Raw genomic sequence first — 24,323 nt, 5'->3', positions numbered from 1 at the left:
AGTAAAGAAAACATTTGACAAGAGGCAGCTAAGTTTTTATGCTTGTAAAAACAGAATGTTACGTATGCGCTATTAGTTCTAATCTAATACTTTTAATTCATTGCAATTAATAAGCTTACAAGTGTGCAAATGAAAGTATTATGCAGACAAGAATATAATGAACAATAATTAAAAAGCAAGCCTAACTCAGAAGCTCTCCTGGCTTCCATAATATAGTCATCATCAAAAGTGAGCATGTGTCAAATAGCAAAGCAGTCTGAGTACAGCACAGCTCAATCAGCTCCCTACTCAGGGCCTTTCAGCATAGCTCCTGAACTACGGAATTGTAGCAAGGAAGACACAGGAATTAAGGAGACTCCTACAGAAAAAAACCCAAACACCTACACTAAAGGAACACATGGCAAAGAATTTGAGAATTATTTCTCCATTATTTCTGTTTTAAAAGGATCAAGTTGAACAATCATCTATCAATATTAACTGCATTTCCTTGAATTTTTTTGGGGGGTGAGGAGGGGAACACTCTCCAATGTGCACTGGCAACATAAACAACTAATGTTCTGTTTATTAGGCCAGGATCTCTCAAGGTAACTATGTCAGGAGAATTACTCGCTCAAGCTTTTGAAACCTTTTTCTTTGATCATCTGGTCATTTTTATAATCTTCGATCACTAAAAAAAACCCAAAAAATAACAACAAAAAAAGAAAAGCACAAATACATTCTGATGTCTTCTCTCACCTTCCTACAGTTTTCACAGGTCACAGCTTTAAATTCTTCAACTAAATTACAATCTTCCAAAGCAACTTTAGTGATATAACGTTTGCCTGCAGACAAAATTCAGAAAAATACAGTGCGTGAAGAAGTTACCAAAGACAAGTAGCAGGGTTTACCTTCTGCTGCTAAGAATCAAGCTCTTTCTGAGTGGAAGCAAAATTTGACATACCAACTAAATAACAGAAACAAATTAAGCAACAGAAACATTCAAAAGAAAAGGAATTATTTATTATTAGGTAAGCCCAAAATAACTGGCTGCAGACTGTAAAACATTTAAGCACTTGCCCAATTTCAAGCAATCAATTGAAACTCAATTGTTTTTTAAAGAACTCACATTTTAAAGATCTGTAGAGATTTGTAATTTAAAGAACTTGTACTTTGAACTTCCATGTAAGGAGAAGAATCTTTTTATAGTTAGGTACCAATTTCTACCTCCGTTACTTACTGCAACAGCTGAATTTGAATGCGTACATGCAAAAAGTAAGACCAGAATACAAGTCATTTAACACACGTCAAAAACAGCAGGCCTGGGAACTTTCTGTCATTTCAGCAGCAGTTCTGCTGCTAATGTTAATATCTTATGGTAACTCCCATGAGCTACATAAGCTAATTTTTGAAATATGACTAGCATTTCAATATTTTGACAAAATCCTCTGCCAAACATTTAACAGAAAGACCCAAATAATATTTCAGGCAACTTTCAATTTAACCCTAAGTTAAAGGAATATAGGACACACATACAGCCCATAATGGACACCAAAGTGAAAAAAACGTTCTGAACTCCTGTTGGGAAAGAGCACATGCACTGTAAATATGACCCACACACAGAGATTCAAGGAGGAATAAGGTCGTTCAAATAAGCAAAATAAAACCAAGAAAAACCTCCACACCACCAGTATTTTTCCAGTCACTCTTCCAATCACTTCCAGACTAATAAAATGAATACAAACTTTAACTATGTCATAACTACAACACAGGTGACTTTCCACCGTTGTTTCTTCAAAAGTGTTCGTACTTACATTCAGCAAAGAAAATTTCAAGATAGATCCAACCAAAATCACCAAGTTTCTCCAGCCTCTGCAGAATACTGACATCACCTGTGTATCTGACCCAATCAAGTGCATCCCCAACATCAAAGACGCCCTATTTCAATTGAAGAAAACGAAAATAAAGAAAAAAAAATGGTAACTCTAATTCTATACAAAGCAAAGTCTTAAAACAAAAACAACAAACACCACACAAACCAACAGCTCACTGGTAATATAGTGGAAGCATTCCATGTAAATATAACAGATACTATTACTGTAGCACTTACGCTATGCACTTGTTCCTGTGAAATAGACAACAGCTCACCAATGTAAATATCTGGTTAACTCAAGCACAGCATAATACAGCATATTCACAAAATGAGAACAGTCATTCTTTCAACAGGAGACAGGGGAGCGATTCAAATTACAGAATTTGATTTAGAAACTTCTTTTTGATGACTGCACACAAAATGGTTTCAGTGTGAAGTGACAAGCCTGAATAGGAAAAGCAACTTTCTAGAGGCTGAGAGACATACAAAACATACTATATGTAGTAAAATCATATGTCATTTGAACCTGCAAACCAAGGAAAATAAAGAGCAGTGTATAAAAATGCATTACCAAACATAAAAAATGAACCTAAGCAGATCCTAGAATGAGGAAGAAGAAAAAGCATTAACAGCAGTCCTTGCAGCAAAAAAACTGCAGGCAGTGATGACTATACCCACCACCCCACACACTCAAACACCAGACAGAAGCCATTCACTTTAGGATCCCAAGGAGCAGTACAAAAGTGAGGACAACACCTGGAAAAGGGTCAGATACCAGGAAGAGTGTATATTACAGTTTTAACTGTATTATCATTAAAGAGTTTTTCTGTTTAGTCGTATTTGTTTCTTCGTTTTCTTTCTTCTTCTGCAATAATTAATTCTGGAAGATTTAAATTATACCAACAATAACTTCTTGTCTTTATATGTAAAGTGTGTTTGCCTTTTGCCCATACCTAGACTTTTAGTGTAACACACCAACACCAGCACAGAAGGAGAGGACAAAGCAAAACACGCCACCGAGACAGAACTGTGTGCTTATGGGAGGGAATCTAGGAATCTTCAAGACTGAAGGCAGAGAGCACCGAGACATCTCAAAGGAATAAGCCTTCAACAAGAAATGGCAAATCTGGAAGAAAGCAACAAGGAAAGCCACCAGCAGGTACCGAAGTGGATACCGGAGGGCTGACCTGGGCTCCAGCTGCACAACCTAAACCCACGCGACCACCCTGCAGTAGCAACCTCCAAGAGAAACCATTTATTTTCAGCATGTGAACTACCCCCAAAGTTCTCGCTGGTTTTGGTCTTCTTACACAGACAATATTTATTTCACAGTTCTTGTCACACACACGTTTTGTGGCTCAGAGTTCCAACAACTGGCAATTCCAGTCCTATATATTACCTATTCCAAAAACTACAGACTTAATTTATTTATGCAATCATTTTAAAGTTTTGGATATTTGTACAAATATTTTGTTTGTATTCACACATAAAGAAGCATTCCTATTAAAAACAATTCGAGAAACTTACATTTTCTATTCTGCTGCCAATTCTCAGTATGCCACCGATAAATGGTGGAACATTCTGGAAGAGGGATAGAAAACAAATAAAAACAAGTTACTAAGATCTGATAACTTTAGTTTCTATCTGCTCAGGTTCAACTCAATAACATTTTCTGTTCTGCTTGAATGCAGTATCATTTGGACAGTTGCTCTGGTCCATTTCAAAGTTGCAGGAAGTATTCTTGTATTCAGTAGCAAATCCCCTACCATTTTGTTGAAAAATAAATAAATGTTGATGTGGAAATAGAGAATGCATGGATACTGTGACATCTGGTTAGGAAAGTCAGTCACTTTAACCACTTCTGCAGTTATCTACATACCAAAGAACCAGCTGATACATCCAATGAAAACCATCCAAAACAACAGTACTTCCTCTCCTGAGATCTTCTGCTCCTCCAAATAAATTTTACTATCGGATATACAATCTTTTACATGGAGAAGGAGATATAGGCTGAGGAAGTAAGAAGAGGGAAGCAGAGGTAAACAGGGAAATGGGAATATACACAGATCCTCTCGTATAAAGATCGAATGGGAGACTACCAGAGAAGGAAACAGCACAAAGAACCCATCACATGAGACACAATGGAAAAACTGCAGGGACATCCTGAAGTACAAGGAGGTGAAAACAGAGCACTCAGCCTGAAGGAGGAAGCAGCAAAAAGAGCATAAGGAAGTATGAATCCGCAAGATGAATATAGTACATGAATACTTAATCATAGAAAGTCATGTAACAGTAAGGTGGACTGGAAAAGCGTAGCTTCGGGTTGAGCACGTCCTGGTTTCGGCTGGGATAGAGTTAATTTTCTTCCTAGTAGCTGGTATAGTGCTGTGTTTCGGATTTAGTATGAGAATAATGTTGATAACACGCTGCTGTTTTAGCTGTTGCTAAGCAGTGCTTACACTAAGTGAAGGACTTCTCAGCTTTTCGTGCTCTACTGACTGAGAAGGCTGGGGGTGCACAAGAAGCTGGGAAGGGGCACAGCCAGGGGGGCTGACCCAAACTGGCCAAAGGGCTATTCCATACCATGTGACATCATGTTCATATGTAAAGTAAGGGAAAGCTGGCCAGGGGGCTGCTGCTCAGGGACTGGCCAGGCATTGGTCAGCAGGTAGAGAGCAACTGCATTGTGCATCACTTGCTTTGTATATTCTATTATTATTACTATTTTGTCCTATTTTATTTCAATTATTAAACTGTTCTTATCTCAACCCACAAGGGTTTTTTTTTCCACTTTTACTCTTCTGATCCTCTCCCACATCCCACCAGGGTGGGGAGTGAGCAAGCAGCTGTATGGTGCTCAGTTGCCAGATGGGATTAAACCACGACAGCACAGAATTTCAACAAACAAATTTTTTAAAAACGTGTCATACCTAAACTAAAAAAAAAAAAATAAAATCTCTTCCCTTCAGCTGCTGAGAACATTTCTTATATCATTCTCTCCTCTGCCCTGTTATGTTTCTGTTTTAAGACAGCAACAATAGCAAATTTTAAATATCATCTGTTGAATGAGGAAAAAAAATAACTGAGTGGGAAAAAAAGAATTTAACTTGTTCATCCAGGAATGGTGCTGTTTTTCTCACTGATACAACTTACTTTCTTAGCAATTTACAAGGGCCCCAGTCAACTGTATTATTGACTCTGCAAATTTTTAATAAGTTATCCCATAAAGCCTATGACACACTTTCTTTCTAGGAAGCTGCAACTCAACTATCAGACAATTTATTCACTCCAGCAAAAGGAAACGTCTGATTTAAAATATAATCCCAAGCTGCATAAGGTACAGATTTAATTAACCTATTATACTTTAAAACTTACACAAAGTTAAAATATAGTACTTACAACAACTTTTTTAATTAAATCAACGAGGTCCTCCAAAACCTCTAAATCACAGAGTCTCTTCCAATTCCGGTCTAAAATCTGTGAACTGCTTAAAAACAGAACAAGTTATTATTTAGAAAAATAACAATGTGTTACATGGTCTTAATTAGTAATATTTATGGTAATTAGATCTAACCAAGAACATGGTTACAAACTCAAATCAAACCCCTCAGGGGCAGGGGGTGGAGCAGGAAGAGCTGCAAAGCTTTTGGTACTTTTGAAATAAAGGGCATCCATTTAAGTACTTAAATACACTCTTAGATTCCAAATTTCAGAAACCCATTCTTAGTATTTTCTTCTGTATAGTCAAGAACTATGCCTTCTGACCTTAACTAACTTAGCCCACTGGTAAAAACATTCCTGCAGACAGTTTAACCACTAATGAAAATATACAATGATCTTCACAGGTAATGAAAAAAAAATGTAAAGGCTGATGAAATCACTTTGAGAACTTGATTGCTTACCTCCAATCAGCTACCAAAGAATTACTTTCACTTTTGAAGAGAAGAGGCCAAAAGATGCGTATTTTAATAACGTTGCAATATTCTCTTAATATGTCAACTGGCTGACTGCACCACACTTCACAGGGATCAACATCTTCAAGAAAACAGTTAGGAATTAGACTACACAATTCAAGCATTACAAGTAATCAAAGTCCAAATAAACATTCAAAAATATCAGTTATTTCCGTACTGTATTCCTAAGTACTATCTAACCAAAACAAGAAAATTTGAACATTCTAAATACATCTGGCAACTTGAAGTTTTTTATAAATTGAAGATGGAGAGGGAATTTATATGGAGGTAAGAACAGGGACCTGCCGGGAGGCTTTACATTCCTTGCCCAAAGAATTGCCTGTGTTCTGAATTTTATTTATATAATACATTATAAATGAATAAACGCAGCCTGCTACTAAACGAGGAGCCTAACAAGGGCTGTGAGCTGTTCAATGGCTATAAGGGATGCTATTTTCAAGATAAAACATGAGCCTCTTCTAACTGTATCCATTTAATTATTTCCTACAATAAATCCAGAGTAGTGTGGCACATAGCAACATGGTACAAAAAGATCAGCAATGTTCCTTCTTCTCCAGAGGCCATTATGTGTGTGATGCACGGCTCTTTCAAAAATATAATCCATTTCCCACAGAGACTGTCCTTAAAAGGTAAAAATCCTTATTAGACTATTGAGGTGGCATCAAATACTCTCAGAGCAGAAGCAGTATTATCTCAGAGTCTGAATATATGCAAAGATTCATTTTACACAGCTGGCTGTGTTCATCTGAGTTTTCTATATATTACAGGTTACCATTTGTATAGCAAATACAGTTTTGAAGAACTTGACATACTCTTGAGCCACCTGCTTTTCTGCAACTAATAAAAAAATTTCTTTAAATATTATAACTGCAAAAGTTTACCTACAAAGATCAACTTGAAGGTGTCTTTAGACCTATATAGCTACAAAATAGCTATAATTAAAACACAGGTAATGAACACAAGCCTTAGATCTCCATCGTCATAACATTAATTGACTGCATATACATACATATTATTGACTATTCACACTGTTCTCACAAATGTATAGCAGTCTTCTGCACATTACATTAGGACAAAAAGATGAGAATTCTTCCAGTGTAAAAGAACATACCAATACTTCTTCCCAGAAATAATAATTTTCTACTTACTGAGACAAAATAAAGAAAAAAGTGAAATAGCAATCAAAAGATCCAAACACAACACAAAAAAGTGCATTAGAAAGTTAGGTAATATTGGTTTAGTTTACGTACCTGTTTTAGGCTTATGAGGCGATCGCTGTACAAACACTCCATGACCCTAAAGATAAGCATATTTTTTAACTTTACACGTCTTGCAAATGCATTACACTAACTATAAGCAATGACTGCTCAACTGTTTCTAAATATTAAACCAATATAAACTGTTTATATCAGGCGAAGGAAGGAATGGAAGTGATTTTTATGTTCTGTCACCAATTCCTTTTCTCAAGAAAAGGTAATTATTGAACATATTTAGACTACTACAAAAGATGGTTTATGGTTATACCTTCATAAGCAAGCAGCACGATCAAATAAGAAGCAAATCTATAACGCAATGTATTTGGTACTGAGCAGTCTACTTTCACATTATATGCTCTTCAAGGGGTTTTAGTTCAAACTAAAAGTAAAAAGATTGGTTCAAATCTAGTCGCATAGACAGAGCACCCATTCATGGTTGACACACATTACCTATACTCTTAAAAGCACCTTCTAGATTAGTTTCATCCCCAGCGAATCCCACTAGCACACTCCAAGACCACTTCACAACATAAGCCAAAACACGAAAGACAGAGACAATTGGGATATTTGCTTCAAAAGCATTCTCCTGATCCAAACTAAAATACTAATGCAGACACATTAATTAACAAAATAATTAATAATTAAATAAAGTTATTTAATTAACTATTATCAACTATAATTATTTAGTAATTAACTAAAATACTCATGCATACACCATGGACCTAGACAGGAAAATTATTTCTAGGTACCTATTCATTCTGAACAGAAGCTTTTTATAAAATGTTAATAATGCTCATTCAGTGCTCACCAGAATCTCATTATCTTCTAACATCAATCTGAGGTGGGTGAATACCCCATGCTTTTTCCCCCCATCCCATTTCCCCAAGAATGAAATATTATTGCTATTCCCTATTCTCCTACATGTTTCTGCACTTCTGCCAATGGCTTTCTGAGGAAAACAAGGAAACTTAAAGTTTGCAGTATTTTGCAGTACCAAATGACAAACCCCTTTGGATCCAATCTTTATAATTCACATTAAGTAGAGCCAACAAGCAAACAAAGCAAACAAAAACAAACAGGAAAAAAAGCATGTTTACTAAAGTTATTTAACACAATGTTTTAGTTGCTGTCTTATGAAAAAAAATGTTTACCTGAATATCCATTCAAAAGATGCCCATAGATTAATAGTTATGAATGGATCAGAAAACTTTCACTAGTTTAAACAATATTTTAAATCATACTACAATAGTATTCTAAAAATCAATAATTCAAAATCCGGTACTAGGCAGCAATATAATGTTCAAGAATACCTAAGGAAACATGTTTAAGAAGACAACACGGGTTTTCAAAAAATAATAATTAAGTTTTGACAGTCAGTGCATGTATATTTAAATAAATACATATATATCAAAATAAGTGGAGTGAGTGGCTGATTTACTACTTCATGGCAGTATACTGTATCAATACTTCAATGGGTTTAAAACATAGTACTCCATATGAGCCTCTCAAGCTGAAGAATAAAAGACTTCATCCTGTTTCACAGATCCCTACAAAGTCTGTTATTTTAACAAACATTATATATGTGTCATTTAATAAATACCACATATCATGTCTATGTATTGCTGCGTTATCATTTCAAAGAAATTCAAAGCTATTTCTGAATATGACTGGAGAACAGTATAAAAACAAACTAATTACCAAACACATTATTTCATAAAGTTTCTTTAACAGACCTTTATTCTTTTCAGTGGCAGACTTTCTGGAAATACTAGCATGCTGTGCAATGATGACTTACTAACTTGACCTAAGGAGATGACAACCAATCATGCGTTTCTGAACTATTACAACATTACATGTAAATCAAGGCTTACTCTCAAAAACCAGTTATTATAACATTGACATATTTAACAGACCAGGACACTCAATAACAAAGAGGAAAAACAATTAACTATTATTTCAAAATCAGTTAATCTTGAAAGATGACTCAAGGTCTCCTTCACTCCACAGGGTGGATTTTGCTACAATATTTAAAAACATAACAAACAACGTACCCCACACACATACATCCTCTATACATCAAGCCTAAGGTGGTATTCCCACCAAAGCAAACTTGAAAACCAAGGTTTAGCACTTGCACCGAATCAAGGGGTTTCTTTCCATAGGACAGCACACACATCACCTTAAGAGATAAGACGTCTAGTATCTTATGCTAACACAACTGTTAAAGTAATTTATATTGTCCACAAGACACACACAAAAAAAAAAATCTTTATTGATATAAACAATTTCCAATGAGACTCACTACTGGTAACAGCCCCTTGTAAAGATACAGCTTTACAAATAAGAAATTCAATTTACCTGTACTTTTTATTTCTGCATAGGAAGAAGAATAGTAGGCCAGCTAGTTTGTATTTCGCAGCAGGAACACTTAAGACAAATAACTCATAACTGAACTCTCCAAGTAGCAGAAAGACTAACTACCACAGTGTTTTCTAAGACTCCTTAAGCATAGCAAGAAGGAGAAAATAAGAGTCAAGGAAAGCATTCTTGGAAGTATTAAAACAGAAGAGCGCTACAATTCAATAAAAGAAACAACTAAATAAGCACAGACCTCATTGGGCACAAAGAACTAGAAAAAATTGTAAGAACAAAGAATGGGCAAACACTGCACTTAATTTGCAGACTTGAACTTACATGAACTAAGTTGCGATTGCTTTGCAACTAAAGGAACGGAATCTGTCACTCTGAGGTGTATCATCCCAAGCATGGCCTGGATACAGGGCCAACAGGTTGGTCAAGTTCTGCTGACAGGAACCATGCACCACTGTCTAGTTTTACATAGTTGTATATGCATTCAGTAAAACTTGCCTGATAAAGGATACACAGTCTCTGTGCTCCACCCCAGTTTACAGTGGCATAAGGTACCTTTGCATCAGTTTGAATTGATCAACACTACCAATTACTCTGTAGATCCGATCCGGGTATAAACACCACTGGAACATCTCGCAAGTTTTTCATCTAGTTTCAAACCTACTCACCAATTCACAGCAAGATTTATCACCAGCATAAAAAGCCAAGGCTGCAAACTCGGATTCGGATATAGGTTCACCCATGGTACATGATCCTGAAAGAAAAGGATTATGAGAAATAGACGAGGGGAAGGCAAGAGGCAAACAACATGTGTTTTGCAGGACTTTAAATGACCACAACATTAAATTACACTTTGCAAGAGTTTCATGGAAGACGTGTTCTTATTTTTACACAGCACCAGTTAAAAAGCTAGTTAGTCTTCTAAGTCCCCGACGCCTGACAGCACTCCTGCACGCCCGCTCACACCTGGCAGGCAGGCAGGCGAGGGAAGGGCCGTTTCTACCAGCCGGGTCAGGGGGCAGCACCTCAGAAATTGCTGCCACATCCCAGGAGAGCGGAGTTAAACACGCCGCCCGGGCAACCCCGGCTGGCAGAGCCAGCGGCCCAGCCCCCGCGGCCCTCTCCCGCCCCGACAGCTCCGCCAGAGGCGCGGCGGGGGCCGGCCGGGCTCCCCGCCGCCGTCAGACCCCGGAAGCCCCGAGGCTCGCCACTGCCATGTTTCCCGCCGGGACAGCTCTGCCCCTGCCCGCTCCTCCCCGCGGCAAGGAGCTCCAGCGACCCGGAGGGACTGCGCCGCGCCTCCCGTGGCCTGTCACAGCACCGGTCCCCACCCCAGGCGAACCGGACCGCGCCGGGCGTCACCCTGCCGGGGGCTCCAGAGAGACCGGCGTCACCCTCCCGCACCCAGCCCCACCGCCGAAGGGGGGTCACCAGCTCGGCGAGGCACGGGGCGGGAGGGCAGCGCCCGCCGCCGCCCCCTCACTCACCAGCCCCTGCCTCAGCCGCCCGCCGCTCCGCGCCGCGCCGCGCCCCGCTCCCCTCCGCCTCCGCAGGGCCGAGGCGGCTCCTCCCCGGCCAGCCCCGCCGCCACGCGCTACCGCCTGACGTCAAGAGACGGAGCTAACGCACGGGCAGCGGATGGCGGCCCCCGCCCGCCGCCAGCTCACGGGCTCCGCGCAGGCGCCGGCTGCCGGAGCGGGTGCGCGGAGCCGACGGGGCGGCCGCCGTTCACTGACCGCGCATGTGCGGGGCGCGGCCCGGCGGGGAGGCGGACGCGCGGTACCGGGGTGCAGGGAGCGCGGCTGGGCGCCTCCGCCTTCCTCCTCCCTCCTCCTGCTGCCGGGGGGGGGTCCTGGGTGCGCTATGCTCCCCTAGCCGGGCCGTGACCTCGAAAGGAAGGCGGCGGAGCGGCTTCGCCGGGCGGGACGGGGGGGCTGCGGGCAGGAGGGGCGGGCGGCGGCGGAGGCAGGGGGTCGGTAGCACCGCTGAGGGGCGGGTGAAGCCGCTCGGTGGGCGCATGCGCCTGTGTCGTGCCTCCCCCCACCCACCCACCCGGGGCTGAGGAGAGGGGAGTGTGTGCGTGGGGGGGGGGGGGGGCAAACCCGGCGGTCTCGCTTCCCGCTCCCACGCGTGGCGGGGTGTTCCGAGAGGAGCTTGCCGAGGAATCTCTAACAGTCTCTCACCGTGTTTCCCGCCCCGCCGAAGTTAAAGGGAAGCGACCGGTATGGTTGAAAACTCTCCAGCCCCGTTGCCAGAGAGGGCAATATATGGATTTGCCCTTTTTTTAGGATCGTGGTTTGGCTTTAGTAAGTATACCGGGGACTGAATACTTCACCGGACAGTGTTGCTTTGCTTACGAGACAAACGTAATTCCGATAAGACCAGCTGAAAAGGGTCAAAACTCTATTTCACCACCTGTTGTAAGGGTGCACGATGAAGGACGAAGTGAGCGTTGCTTGCCAGGCCTGTCAGTCGTTACAAAGATCTGCCATTGCCTTTTGTAATTCCCTCATGTTTTGCCTGTCTTTAACCTTATTATGGGGTCTTTGATAGTATTACGGAGTCAAATTATTTAAAAAATTCTATGCATTGTCTTTTCAGTAACTTTTTTACTTGAATCACATACATTGTCACTATTCGGTAACCATTGTAGATAGTAGTAGTGCAACCTTCCCCACCCAAATACTGAAAAAAAAAAAAAAAAAGAAAAAAATTAAGTCAATCTGCTCAACAGCAATGGAAAATGATTAGGGTTATACCAGCGTTTCTTTGCTGGCGTGACAGGTGCTTTAGCATTTCGCTGGGGATATCTGGCGTGCCCACACAGGACCGAGGCTTGAGAGAGTGAGAACACTTTTTCAACACAAGAAAGGGTGCTGCAAATATACTGTAGTAAAATAATGAACCAGGATCCTACTGCGAGTCTTTCTCACCCTTAGGAAGAAAGTAGAAATGCAAATAAGTTGGTTTCTGTTCACCTCACAGGAAGCCACTGCAGTTCGATAACTTGTGTCACTGGCTACTAACCTGTTCCCCTCAAGTTTCATTAAACCTTACTCTAGTTTTGTTGCTAGGGAGCAGAATTTCTCAGTATTGGGTTTGTTGATATGAAAATTATTAACTTACCAAGAATCAGAAAGTATTTCCAGTAACTTTTTCTGAACAGTTCCATCCAAGCACTGCAATTCTACCAACTTTTGTTTCAGTCAAATGACCCAGTGTGTGATCATTTTCTGCTTTAATATTTTCTGCATTCAGTGTCATTTGGCATCCTTTTGCTGAAGGTCTTTTTGTTCTGCAGTTCAACGTGTGAGAAGTTCTTGTCTGTCTACACAGGAAATCAGAAACTAAATGTTAAAGCAAATATAAAAATTATATCATATAACCAGCTACCAAACATTGCCCCCATATTGGGCAGGTTTTGTGTCTGAGAGGCATATTCTACAGTGTTTTGGCAGAGCTATTTTGGTTTAAATACTGTAAAAGCAAAATATTATCTCAGCATGAATCAGTAGGGAAGTGTTGCTCTAAAACTTAAAAGAAGTCTAAAACAATATCAGTTGTACTATTATGACCTTTTAATTCTTTTGTGCAGTGTTGTATCTTATCTGGGCATATGTTCCCGAGACTTGGCTGTTCTCTTTGGGACTAACATACTGGCCTCAAAAGTAAGTTCAGCCAGTTAAACTCTTTAGCCTGAATATGTGTGAGTATAGGACACCCTTAACTATTTTCAAATAACAAAACTTTTTTTTAAGTAGTGGTCTTCTATTTAATCCAGTTTTTTCCTGATGATAAAGGACTGTAATCTTTGTGAAGTATTATTTTATGTAGATAAGTAGCTATGATGAAAATATTTCATTGTGTTATGAAAGAAATAGTATTTGAATGTTTTATAATAAATTTGACATTTTGTTGCCAGGAAGTTTGTTGATGAAAATACAGTAAACTTTAAACTGTAATTAAAAAAATAAAAACCATTTGTAAGGAATCTATTTGATGGTTTATACCAAACTAGCTACAGTGACTCTGCAGTCAGTAACCTTCTTGGGAGGGACCAGGGTCCATATTCAGAGGTGCTGTTTCTTTTCCTCCTGGCTAAGTTTGTGCTGGATTAAAACTGTTATGTCATTAGGCATTTGCTATTATGATATGTAAATTTTAAATTTTTTTTCCTCAGGTACTGGGCAGTTGCTTTGCCAGTGTACCTACTAGTTGCTGTAGGAATTGGTTATATATTACTCTTTGGTATTAACATGATGAGTACAGCTCCACTGAACTCCACACATACCATTACAGGTAATTTTATCGGTGGTTTTTTTAAGATTTTGATACCTAACTGGTAATTTCTGTAAATGTATGTATGTAGCCATATATAATAGAACTCAAATTTTAAGCATTTAAATATCTTGATCTAGAAAAGGAGTTCTTGGAAGTACTGAAGTACTAGAGTGAAAAGATAGCCACGAGCCTGACTCTTTCCTCTTTGCTATCTTATAGCAGTGGCTTCCAACTAGTAAAGTGTACTTTGTTAGTAAAACAGAGAACATTAGAGGAATGGGGGTAAAGCTCTCCCAGGCGTGTACCTTGCGTTACAAACCAGTGAAGAGTGTCCTGGGAAGAAGGGCCTGAGTATCTGCCTGGCAGTGGCAGAAGTGGGAAGGCACACAGAGTCAAGGAGGATGCTGCAATATTGATACCTGACCGGACACGTTAGTAATTCCCTGTCTAAAAAGGCTGTTACTCAGTTTTTCCTCTCAACTTTTGCATAGCCTTTACTCCTGCCAAGGAGGCCTGTTCTAGGCATTCACAATATTCTTCAGGCAGCTGCATCTTCCTTCACTTGAGGAATTCCACCACTATTTGTGGGTGGCCGTTTTTGTTAGAAAAAATGCAGACTGTAAAATTTGGCAAGAAAGTTGCCTATTGCTAAGACTGCTGAAGTTGCACCGTTTTAACAAACTATGTACGTAGTATTACATTACACTGAACTGCTTAGGGAAAAAATCAGTCAAGGCTGTAATTCAAATGCATTACTCCAACGCGTCTGTAAAGAACTGCCATTTAGTCATCCCTGTGTTCCTGGCCACTCATTCACACTCTCATGTCACCCTCTCATTTGGTGTCAACCCATGGCTGTATGGCAGGTGGGATGGGGGACCTACTCTGTTTGAAAATCAGCTGTATTTGAAAATTTTCTTTTTCAGATGGAGGAGTTTCATAATTGTGTTCAAAATGCACCTGTAAAAACGTTTATGCTGTTATAGGAATGGGTGCTGTGTAGTGATGGGAACAAGCAGCCAAGATAAAGGGAGGGTAGACAGCATCTCTCAGTGGAAATCCTAGTACAAAATGTTCAAACCACAGACCGAGCTATTCGCTGTGGGGGGTTTTGTTTGTTCTTTTTATCTTTGGATAGTTATGGTTTAATGTCATACAGCATCTTAAACCAAGCAAAGTCACAGATAGCGATTTCAGCAGGAGGGTAGGGTTGATTTCTTCAAGGGTTCTGCTAATATCTGTTGATGTAAAGCATTTCTGGTGACCATCTTATTATATCTCAGCAAGATGGGGTTTTCAGCATCACTTACAGTACCTAAATTTATAGTGTGTTGCATTATATAACACTTCTTGAAAGAAAAGAATCTTTATATGTGGAATGTTCTCATTGTCTCCTGTAGATAACTATGCCAAAAAGCAGCAACAGAAGAAATTTCAAGAAGAAGCAATTCCAGCCTTGAGGGATATTCCCATCAGTGAAGTAAACAGAATGTTTTTCCTTCCTGAAAAAGGAGTCTGCAATAGCAGATAGTTGTTATTAAGGTCTGTTTGAATAAAGGATCAGTAGAAGTGTTACATAAGGAAAATCAAAACCTCTCCAAGCTAGGAAAAAAATCTCGTTCTGCCTGTAGAACAAAACTTTTTTTTTTCTGAATTTCTAACTAAATTGATGTTAATGCAGTTCACTGAGATGGTTTGATTTTATGATTACGCATGCGCCTTAATAACCTGCATTGGTATGAGAATTATGCCACATTAATTTATCTAACCATTCTTGGGAATTTAAAATAGTGTTCTGTTACTTGTAGATTTCTGCTTGTAATTTCCGTCTGACAGTGAAAGAAATGCTTTTGGACGTAGCTTACTTCTATTTCGCTTTGAATTCAGGGAGACAAATTGTGTTCTGCTAGTCAAATGCTTGAGGATCTTTTTTTTTTTTTACAAGTTACGTTAATTTGAAGTGTTTACATTGTAAATATACAGTTTTCATTTGTAAATATTAATAAAATGTAGCTAATTTTTACTTGTTTAAAGTTAGCTGTTTCTCTGTGGTTCTGTGATATTTGTCCTGGGTAAAGGTGTATAGTGCTCCATTTTTCTTTATACAATTCTTTATTCAGCAAACTATGTTGGTGTTTTGTTTCCCCAGATTGGTGGGCTTATTAAAATACCAAGATTACCAGAAATAAGAAGGTGGGTTGTGAAGATTTTCTGAAACAAGTCTTGAAATAACATTTTTTTTAGCCGTTCTTAAGAATACTGAAAACTAGGCTCGAGGAAGTTTCTGGAAATACAGGAACCAGCAGGTCCATCTTATAGTCTAGGTTGTAGCGCAAAGCACAGTTACTTGCTATGGCGAGGGTTCAGATGTTTCTTAAACAGTGAATTTTTTCATGTATGTATTACTGAGCAGAGACACATTTTTTTATTTCCTTTCTTCCAAAGGTCACAAACCCAGTTATTACTGGTTTTAATCCATTTATCTTCAGTAGTCAAGATTATTTAGTTTGGTTATAAAGACCAGTGAACAGGGCCTCATTACTGCTTGTTAGGTCTGTAAGTCAACTTCTGACCAGCAGAGATGGTTTTAGTTAAAAACATCAGTATTTCATTAAAAGATAAGAAGAAATTTTTGAAAATTTGTGTGATGGATCTTATGCCAGTTCTTTAGAAATCGGTCTAAACAACCATCAGTTGCTGTGGGAAGTCTTAAAACATGGTAACAATCAATCTGGTACAAATATGAGGTTTGTAGTTGCTTGGTGCTCTAGTAGTTTGCTATTTTTTCCCCTGCATTTGAAGAACAAAAACATGCTAGGTATTATGGGTAGGAGAAAAATACTTTCTTAATGAAATGTTATTCAACATTTCACTCTGAAAAAGTAGATTCTAGGTATATCGTTGTTTGGGGGCATTTCATAAGGATGAGTAGTTGTACCTAAGCCTAATGACTGTAAATTGGTACAACGTCTATTTGTTTGATAGTTGTAGACTTCTTTGTGAAGTTTTGCTTTTTAGTTTGCCCCCAGTTGCTATTATTTCCCCCTCCCACCATGATTTTGCCCTTCTATTAATTGTAATTTACATGCTCAAACACTCATATATAGGGTGAATTCAGGATTTTATAATCAACAGACATGAAGATGCATTTACTCTTTTGTCAGTTCTCTAATCAGATTGTAGACACTGAAGTATTGACTGTAATCTTTTTTTCTGTGTAATTTCTGCCTGTGTTCTATGTTCCTTTTGCTTTCTGAGAAAGCAATTTCGGTTTTAATTCTACATTGACAACAAGTGAAGGCCACATTTCTGGTATCATTTGATGTAAGGATTAATTTAGTCCCCTGTTAAGGATACCCAAATCCCTTCAGGATAAAGAAAAGCTACTGGAAAATGCCCTCAAGCCCTGAAAGCACACAAATTAAAGGACTGTAAACCTTGGACAAAGATTGTATCAGTGATGAATCTGTCATTTCATTTAACTGCAGACCTCACAATTATGGGAAAACTAACAGAGGCATCTAAGTGAGCGGGCAAACTGGGGCCATTTGTTTAAGTAAAACTTGCAGGCATGAAACTCAATCTTTGCTTTTCTGTCACTACTGTGTAGCGGTGCTTCAAAGACACTGTAGTGACCTTTTCTTCAACTTAGGGGTGATGTTTGACACTTCAGAAATTGCCTCTGTGATCAAAATAAAAGCAGGTAACACAGTGTATATGGGCTAATAAATGTAGGGAATTGCAGGTGTTTGGGATCTGTCATTTCAGAGTCTTGCCTATGGCTGTGATTAAGAAAAAGAGATGCAAACCTGCCAGCAAAGAGGAGAGATTCTGCCTTTTATAAATATATAGCACGCTTATAGCTATAGTTTAGTGGGATTTATATAGATTTTTCCTTAGATATTACTCAGAAAAAAAAAACTGAAATGATTGAACTGTGTTGCTAGTAGTGCCTTTCTTTACAAAACATACCTGTTCAAAGACTGGATATCAGGTATCCATTCTTCTCAGAGACCGAGGAAAAACTAAATAAATAAAGGCAAAAACCTAAATTTGCCCCCATTTTCACCCTTCTGACTTGATGGTGTATTGTTATCGCACAACCAGTAGTAACCAGTAGAGTTAGACCAACTGCATTGTCTCTGCTGAAATAAACCAAATGATGAAACTTCAGCCTTGCTTTTTAATGCATCTTCTAGGATTCTTCTGCAGTTTTTATCATATTGGAGACTGAGGGTATTTTACACATCTTGCTATAAATGTAATCTTTTAAGACAGGTTCCCCCCAAATGGTATTTGAATGAGTGTGTGTGTAAACTTGTCATAAAAAAAAAAAACAAAGTTGCACTGTTTCAAATGAACAGGTTGCATGCCAAAGGGAATAACATAGCCGTGGCTGCCGAATTTGCGTAAAGGTGGTACAGTATGTCTTGCTTCTTTCCATCTTAGCTGTAAAGGGAAGGGTAGTAACAACACAGATTGTGTTCAAGTTGAGAAGTATTGAAAGAAAAACTTGGGAATAGACACTTAAGCAAATGATTAAAAAAGGAAGCTATCTTGGATTTTGGTCTTTTGCATTGCACTGTATTGAATGCCATAAGCTTGGAGGCTTCAGCACAAATACCGAACTTATGCATATGAAGTAGCAGAAGAGCTAAATCCTTTGTGTATCCACATAATTTCATTTTTATTGTAAGCATTAATAGAAGTGTTTTGCCACTTCAGTTGAGATCAATAAGGAGCTATAGTAAAAGCGGTAAATGCTCTGTTGTGAAGTTCAAAGGTATAAAGCATGTGGAGTAAAATATGCAAGCACATAATCAGTAAAATGCACAATTTTGTGTGTGTTTGTGTTCACTGTTCCTACAGATAGGATGACTGGAATAACAAAAGGAAAGTAAAAGAAACACGACATCTCAAATATTATTTCAGTTTGTAGGCATGAAAGTGATGTCCTTGCAGGAAGTAATGCTGAAGGAAGAAACTTGTTTCAGCAGTAGTAAAATGGAGTTGTCTTTCTCTTTGAGATATGCAGGTATGCTTTCACTGTTACCTAACGCACTCTGAAGTGTACAGGCCATCTTAAAAATATTTTGAGAATACTATGGAATGCTGTCAACTTGATTTGATGATCTTTAAAATAACCATTGTTTGTGATTGGGGCTGGAGAATGGGCTAAAAGGTGAGTAACAAATTATATTAGTCTAGATTTTTTTATGGCAAAAGTTCAGGTATCAGTAAGTACAATCAAAGATCCTCTTACATAAATCAGCTGTAATATTAAATTTTTATACTGTTGCTGCAGGCAGCATTTCTATAAATTTAGAATTTGGCCCAAATCGGAAGGGCTCATACTGCTTGCAATGCAGGTAGTGTGCCTGAAGCTTTTCTGAGAGTAGGAGCAGGGAAAATGTATGTATGTTTTACTTTCATAGTGTAGATCTCTTTCTGGTAGTCTGTCTGTTCATTGCTACACCTCTGTGCTATGTGGTCTATAAACATTAAAAACGTGACTCTGCCACCAAGGGCAAGTAAAGTGTATACAAGGCAAGATGGTGGTAAACTAATAGTAAGGTTTTGTTCTTTTTAGCGGGTCTTAAGATGCTGTAAATTAAATCAAAGTTAGGCCGAAAATGAAGAGATCATATAACTGTAGAAACAGTGAACTTACTATCTCTGACTAAAATTAAATATGAGAATGGAGGTAATGGTGAGATAGTCTAAATAGCGTTCGAGCATTCTTCCTCCTCTCCCCTGCTCCAGCTTTCTGTCCCACAAGAGTGTAACAAATCAATGTCTTGGCTCTATCTGCAGCAGTTCAGTTTTATAAGAGTGGTAAGAAGCTATGGGATCTTTGCCCTAATACAGTGTTTCTCTAATACTTAATTCACATTCATGCCGAAGCTCCCACCTACAGGTACAATGAGAAACTCACCACTAAAGCTCTTTTGAAAAGACTTCTTGAATACTTGATTTCTTTACCAAGCGGTTTCTATGGACTTCAGTTTCATTTGTGGGTGTAAATGATAACGTATTCCTGACTTACAAACAGAATAGTTAATAAATGATTTTGTGTAAATACATTTTGTTCCATAATGCACCTTTCCCTGGGCACTTGAGTCTGAGTGGCTAAAATGTTTAGTGCAAAGTCCTGCTTGCTGCTGTACTGTTAGATTTCCAGTCAGCTCTGAAACAACTGAGATGAATGGGTGTTTTTGTATCTCTCCCTCTATTCATGAATTGAACCAAGGAGAATGTTTTGGAAGCATTTAGTCTTGTTCTGCCGGTTTCCTTACAGAGAGATTGCCAAAGTAAATTTTGTTGGTATGCTGTGCAGTTTATGTATCAATTCTCAGCCTTCTGCTAAAAGCAGCTGATAGATTAATCCAGTCTGGAAAGCATGATTATATGGAGTGTAATTAAATGGTAGATGTTTCAGTGAATTGGATGGATTTTGTGTCTAAAGCTCGTCTGCTATTGTGAAGATACTGCTGTTATTCTCTCAGTATGAATGTAGCTTAGCAAAAAATTGTTCCCATGATAGTTCTTTTTCTCTTAATCCAAATTATTATGGCATCATATTTGGAAAGAACACTCAACAGCCTTTAATGTCATGGGAGGATCTGCTTCCCTTGGATATATGTGTCCTTCAAGAGCTTGTCTTAAAAGAGCTTAGAAGTAGAATTCAAGACTGTTTTATGAACATATTTTAACTTTGATTCTTCACATGAATACATACAGCAGAAATATAAAATTGTAGACATTGTCTAGATACCTCTCCAGCATTCATGTACCAGTGGAACGTTAACTTGTCTTTTACTATCGTAATTTTAGACAATGGAAATTGAAAGGTAACATTTGCTGGAAATGTTACAGCTGTTGAACTACTAAGGGAGGTTCTGTGGAACAGAGATCCTGAGCTAACAATTTAATCTGTGAAATGCTATGTTTCTAGTCTTGTCTTTGAAGTAGTAAGCTCATGATAAACTCATTCTTTGGGGATGTTTTGTTATCTTTTTCCTGTGAATGATGGATGATTCTAAGGTCAGTGAAAACTTAACAATCGCAGATGAAGTAACAAACCAGAACGGAAAACTGAAAGTTAACTGCAGTTGAATAGCAGAGATGCTATATTACTTCACTTCTAGTCTTCTCTTAATTATTAACAAACCGGTAAGGGATCGCAATGCATATTTTATTCAAGTGTGCAAATAAGGGTATGTTGACATTGTAACATGAAAAGACAGTCAGTTATTCGACAAAAAAAAATGCTGTCCTGATGGGAAAAGGATAATATAGTTTTGGCTTCCTCTAATGACTGTAGTTAAATATTACTCATCAAGTAAATAGTACAGTAATATTACCTTAATTTGAAAATGGAATTTGACAATACAGGGGAAACCATAATGGAATGTTTAGCAGAGACTGAGAAATTGAATCAGTTTAGGCCGATACAATGTTGTTAGACCTCAGCAGATGTGCAAGATGATTTATTTTGATCTTTCTAACAGCCTTTGCTAAGACTGTCATCCATTATCCGATTATATTTTTGTAATAACAGTGTCTGTTCTACTGTCTTAAAGAACACACTTCTCTTAAGATGTTTTTTTCTGTTTCAGAGGTGTAGATTTGTAACAGCACTTGCTTATGTCATTAAATCTACATCTGAAGCATCCAGGATGTAGACCATTTATGAACATTAAAACGGCTGTTTCATGGGAGACGAAAGATAGATACAGCTAATATCCTGCCTCCAACACTGGCTAACAGTGCCTGCTATAGTAGTGAGAGCAAAGATTAGGGCAAGAAGCTAGTAATGTTTCCCCAGAATGCTTCCCCAGCCTGCAACAATGCAAAACTTCTGAGCCAGATGTTGTATCTTTGTATTTTTCTTCTGAAAATCTTTACTTGTTGTAAGTAGGTAAACTCTTAGTTTAAACAACGTCTCAGCTTAATCACAAGTTGGGTTAAGCGCTTCCTTTTGTTTTAAACTCGCTGCTCACTATTTTCATTTGATGTTCAATCATTCTGCGCCATCTCCAAGCCACTCAAGATGTTAGAGACTACATTTATATACTCAATCATGTCTTCCAGGCTGAAAGGTTCTGATCTATTTTGTTGTTTGTGTAATCTATCTACTTGATCATCCTCGCCTCCCCGCCCCCCCCCCACCTTTATTGCATTCATGTCAAGTACGAATATCATTTTCTAGGATACAGCAGACTTACGGCTCACATTCTGGGTAGTCAATCTGCATTTATCCAGTGGCCAATTGTTGGATTTCCAAACCTCCAGCATTTATCTAGAACTGCTCTTCTTTTCTGCCTGGCAATATTTTTAATGGAGCTACTGTCCCACTTGGTTTGCTGTAGGTCTGGAAATTCTGGACCAGTTCAAAACGTTCAGATTCTGGCTGGACATGTTACCAGGAAACTTGGAATGAGATGCCCCATCCAGTATTGATGTGATAGTTCTATTAGTATGTAGGGCCATTGTCCACACTGTATCTGTTCTCCTATGTTGTGTGTTTTACTAGTTACCCCATCTGAAGCTACTTCTACTGACCAAAGGCTCTTTACCAACACTCCTCAAAAACAGTTAGTACACTGAAACCAATGATTTCCATTTCTCAAAACATTCAGCAGACTTCACCCACCAAAAATTGACTTAGAACCTGGTGGTGTTCCGGCATGCGGCTGGCACTTGTCCAGGAGGCTTTTTCACAGATCTCAATGAGCCACTTGCCACTCCAGACTGGTTGCCCACCAGCTGGTGAGAGTAAAGGACAGGATAACAAAGCTCCATGCAAGTAGAGTGAGTGCCTGGAAGATGATGTGTTGATGCTGAAGATTGGGTATTAACTCCAGACACAGATCTTCAAAAGCTCTGTCTGAAAACATGCTAAATTCTGCTGGTCATCCAAGCTCCAGTTACTGCATTTTCAGATAGAGCTTTTGAAGATTTCTGTCTGGAGTTAATAACCAGTCCTCAGCGTCAACACATAGTCCCACCTGTTGATGCTAATCCCTCCAGCTCAAAACCTCTCCTTCATGGAGGAAGATCAGTCTCAGTTGCATCTAAAGCTGGTCTCCATTTATGCCATGTGGTCCTGGGGATATTAGTAACACCAGCTCTTGCTGGGCATCTATGTCTGCAAGCATGCACTGGTCTCATCTGATGCTTTTCTAGAGAGTAACCAGAGCCCACAGCTGGGCATCTGCAGGGCAGGCAGAGAAGCTGTAAAGGAGGAAGTAACAGGCAGCACAGTCTCAATAGAAAGGTAAGGATTAGGAAGGAAGGACCTACAGAGTTTCCTTTACATAATGTATCCTTAGATGGTGACAATATCTGTGTAAAGGCAAATGGCTCTTCATTGTAGTGTGCGTGTTAGGGAGCACCGTGCTGTGTGGGGATTGAGATGGTTTCCTCAACACATCCCTCCAGATTCTAGTAATCCTCAATGAAGGTCTGAGCAATTCAGCAGTAACCAGGTTGGTTTGTGTCATAGCACGGATTAAAATGGCAGCATGGATGCACACAGAGGTGTCTTAAAAGGTGAGAAAAAGCCCTGCTCAGGACTCGAGGTGAGGGCAGAACTCCAAATGTTGGGAGTGAACTCAGCTGAGCATTGATGGAGACTAGAGCTTCTTGCAAGGAAGAAGTTGAAGCTTAATGGACAATAATTTGACCATTGTAGGAAATACGTCATCGCTGACCTGTTAAGTGATCTTCGATGCTTTTCTGTTTGTGCTATAGACTGAATAATGATGAAGCTGGAGCATAAATAATTTTTTGATATCTTGTGAGAGAAATGAAAGACTTTTAAAATGTCTGTATTTTAGTTCCATATGTTGGGAAGTGAAGATGTGGAGATGATGAATGAGTGAAATGTAAAAGCTGAATTTTCATGTGTTACACCAGGGTTTACAATTTTGACTAGTTCTTGTAATTCCATATATTATAGGATGCTGTCTCCCTGGGTAAATTTAGTTAATAGATCCACTTTTTAGTTTGTAAATGGAAAATTTTAAAAAACCCTCTATTCTAATATGTTGATTCATTTCGAATCCTGATTTGCTAGACTTAACATTTATAACACTATTGCTTTGTTTGACAGTGCGTTGTACTAAGATGAAGATCTGCCATACACTTTAAGTGGTTCTTACTACTGTCTGACCTTACCTACACCACCAACAGTGGGGTAGAAAAGGCCAAGAATCTTGGATTCTGCCTTTGCCTTGTCTCTGGGGAAACTATGGCAGTTTTGGTTAGAGATAAGATACCTGAAGCATAATTCTGAAACATAGTGGGGCCAAATAGCTAATCCTTGAGCTAATTAAAAAATGCTAGCATAGCAAGACAAGTACTGGCAAACTCTCTGAGCATACACAATTTATGCAAACAAAAGGTTAAGCACAACAGATTATACCAGTTCTCTGAATGAAATAAACTGTACTGAAAAAGCAGGTTTTGCTAGTGGAATAACAGTGTTGGAATAAATGTGTCTACATTGTACATAACATAAAGATGCTTATGAAAATTAGTAACTTAAGTCTTCCTGAACATCGATTTAAAAGAAATATCAGGATAGTA

At 38.9% G+C, this 24,323-nt stretch overlaps 2 protein-coding genes across 11 annotated transcripts in view; one reads left to right on the top strand and one right to left on the bottom strand.

Annotated features, from left to right (window-relative positions):
• TTC3 (tetratricopeptide repeat domain 3) overlaps nucleotides 1-11,098 on the bottom strand; it is a 63,858-nt gene extending 52,760 nt beyond the window's left edge. For 2 of the 6 annotated variants that reach the window (XM_087756294.1, XM_087756297.1), the window contains exons 1-8: nucleotides 10,937-11,066; nucleotides 10,118-10,203; nucleotides 7,074-7,119; nucleotides 5,752-5,884; nucleotides 5,249-5,336; nucleotides 3,377-3,430; nucleotides 1,791-1,914; nucleotides 736-821 (exon numbers count right to left, since the gene is read on the bottom strand). In XM_087756294.1, coding sequence (XP_087612420.1) covers nucleotides 736-821; nucleotides 1,791-1,914; nucleotides 3,377-3,430; nucleotides 5,249-5,336; nucleotides 5,752-5,884; nucleotides 7,074-7,119; nucleotides 10,118-10,192 — 606 coding nt within the window. In that variant the 5' untranslated portion in view covers nucleotides 10,193-10,203; nucleotides 10,937-11,066. The other 4 variants (XM_087756295.1, XM_087756296.1, XM_087756298.1 and 1 more) reach the window with 4 other exon arrangements.
• Nucleotides 11,099-11,129: 31 nt separating this feature from the next.
• Nucleotides 11,130-18,643, top strand: PIGP (phosphatidylinositol glycan anchor biosynthesis class P). 5 transcript variants are annotated; one of them, XR_015704559.1, is made up of 6 exons: nucleotides 11,513-11,755; nucleotides 13,045-13,117; nucleotides 13,630-13,748; nucleotides 15,131-15,272; nucleotides 15,880-15,923; nucleotides 18,600-18,643. XR_015704559.1 is itself a non-coding variant. In XM_087756306.1 (5 exons), the coding sequence occupies exons 2-5, from the start codon at nucleotides 11,674-11,676 to the stop codon at nucleotides 15,259-15,261; spliced, it is 405 nt and encodes a 134-aa protein (XP_087612432.1). In that variant the 5' UTR covers nucleotides 11,130-11,148; nucleotides 11,655-11,673; the 3' UTR covers nucleotides 15,262-15,837. The 5 variants fall into 5 exon arrangements, 4 of the variants coding, with proteins under 4 accessions (XP_087612432.1, XP_087612430.1, XP_087612429.1 ...); XM_087756306.1 differs by lacking the exons at nucleotides 15,880-15,923; nucleotides 18,600-18,643 and adding an exon at nucleotides 11,130-11,148 and having other exon boundaries at nucleotides 11,655-11,755; nucleotides 15,131-15,837; XM_087756304.1 differs by lacking the exons at nucleotides 15,880-15,923; nucleotides 18,600-18,643 and adding an exon at nucleotides 11,144-11,228 and having other exon boundaries at nucleotides 11,655-11,755; nucleotides 15,131-15,837.
• Nucleotides 18,644-24,323: the final 5,680 nt, after the last annotated feature.

This window comes from Nipponia nippon, unplaced genomic scaffold (assembly GCF_047370975.1).
Source record: "Nipponia nippon isolate SJK-2023a ecotype South Korea unplaced genomic scaffold, ASM4737097v1 scaffold_2, whole genome shotgun sequence".
Classification (NCBI taxonomy): Eukaryota; Metazoa; Chordata; class Aves; order Pelecaniformes; family Threskiornithidae; genus Nipponia; species Nipponia nippon.
Note: the sequence above shows the minus strand (reverse complement) of the source record. Positions and strands in the feature narration are given on the sequence as shown.

What these genes read in the sequence shown, in the direction of transcription:
- PIGP (XM_087756305.1), top strand. Translation starts at nt 11,674, where the DNA reads ATGGTTGAAAACTCTCCAGCCCCGTTGCCAGAGAGGGCAATATATGGA. An exon ending in CTAACATACTGGCCTCAAAA is followed by an intron (nt 13,118 to 13,629) that starts GTAAGTTCAGCC and finishes TTTTTTCCTCAG; the next exon opens with GTACTGGGCAGTTGCTTTGC. An exon ending in CTCCACACATACCATTACAG is followed by an intron (nt 13,749 to 15,130) that starts GTAATTTTATCG and finishes TGTCTCCTGTAG; the next exon opens with ATAACTATGCCAAAAAGCAG.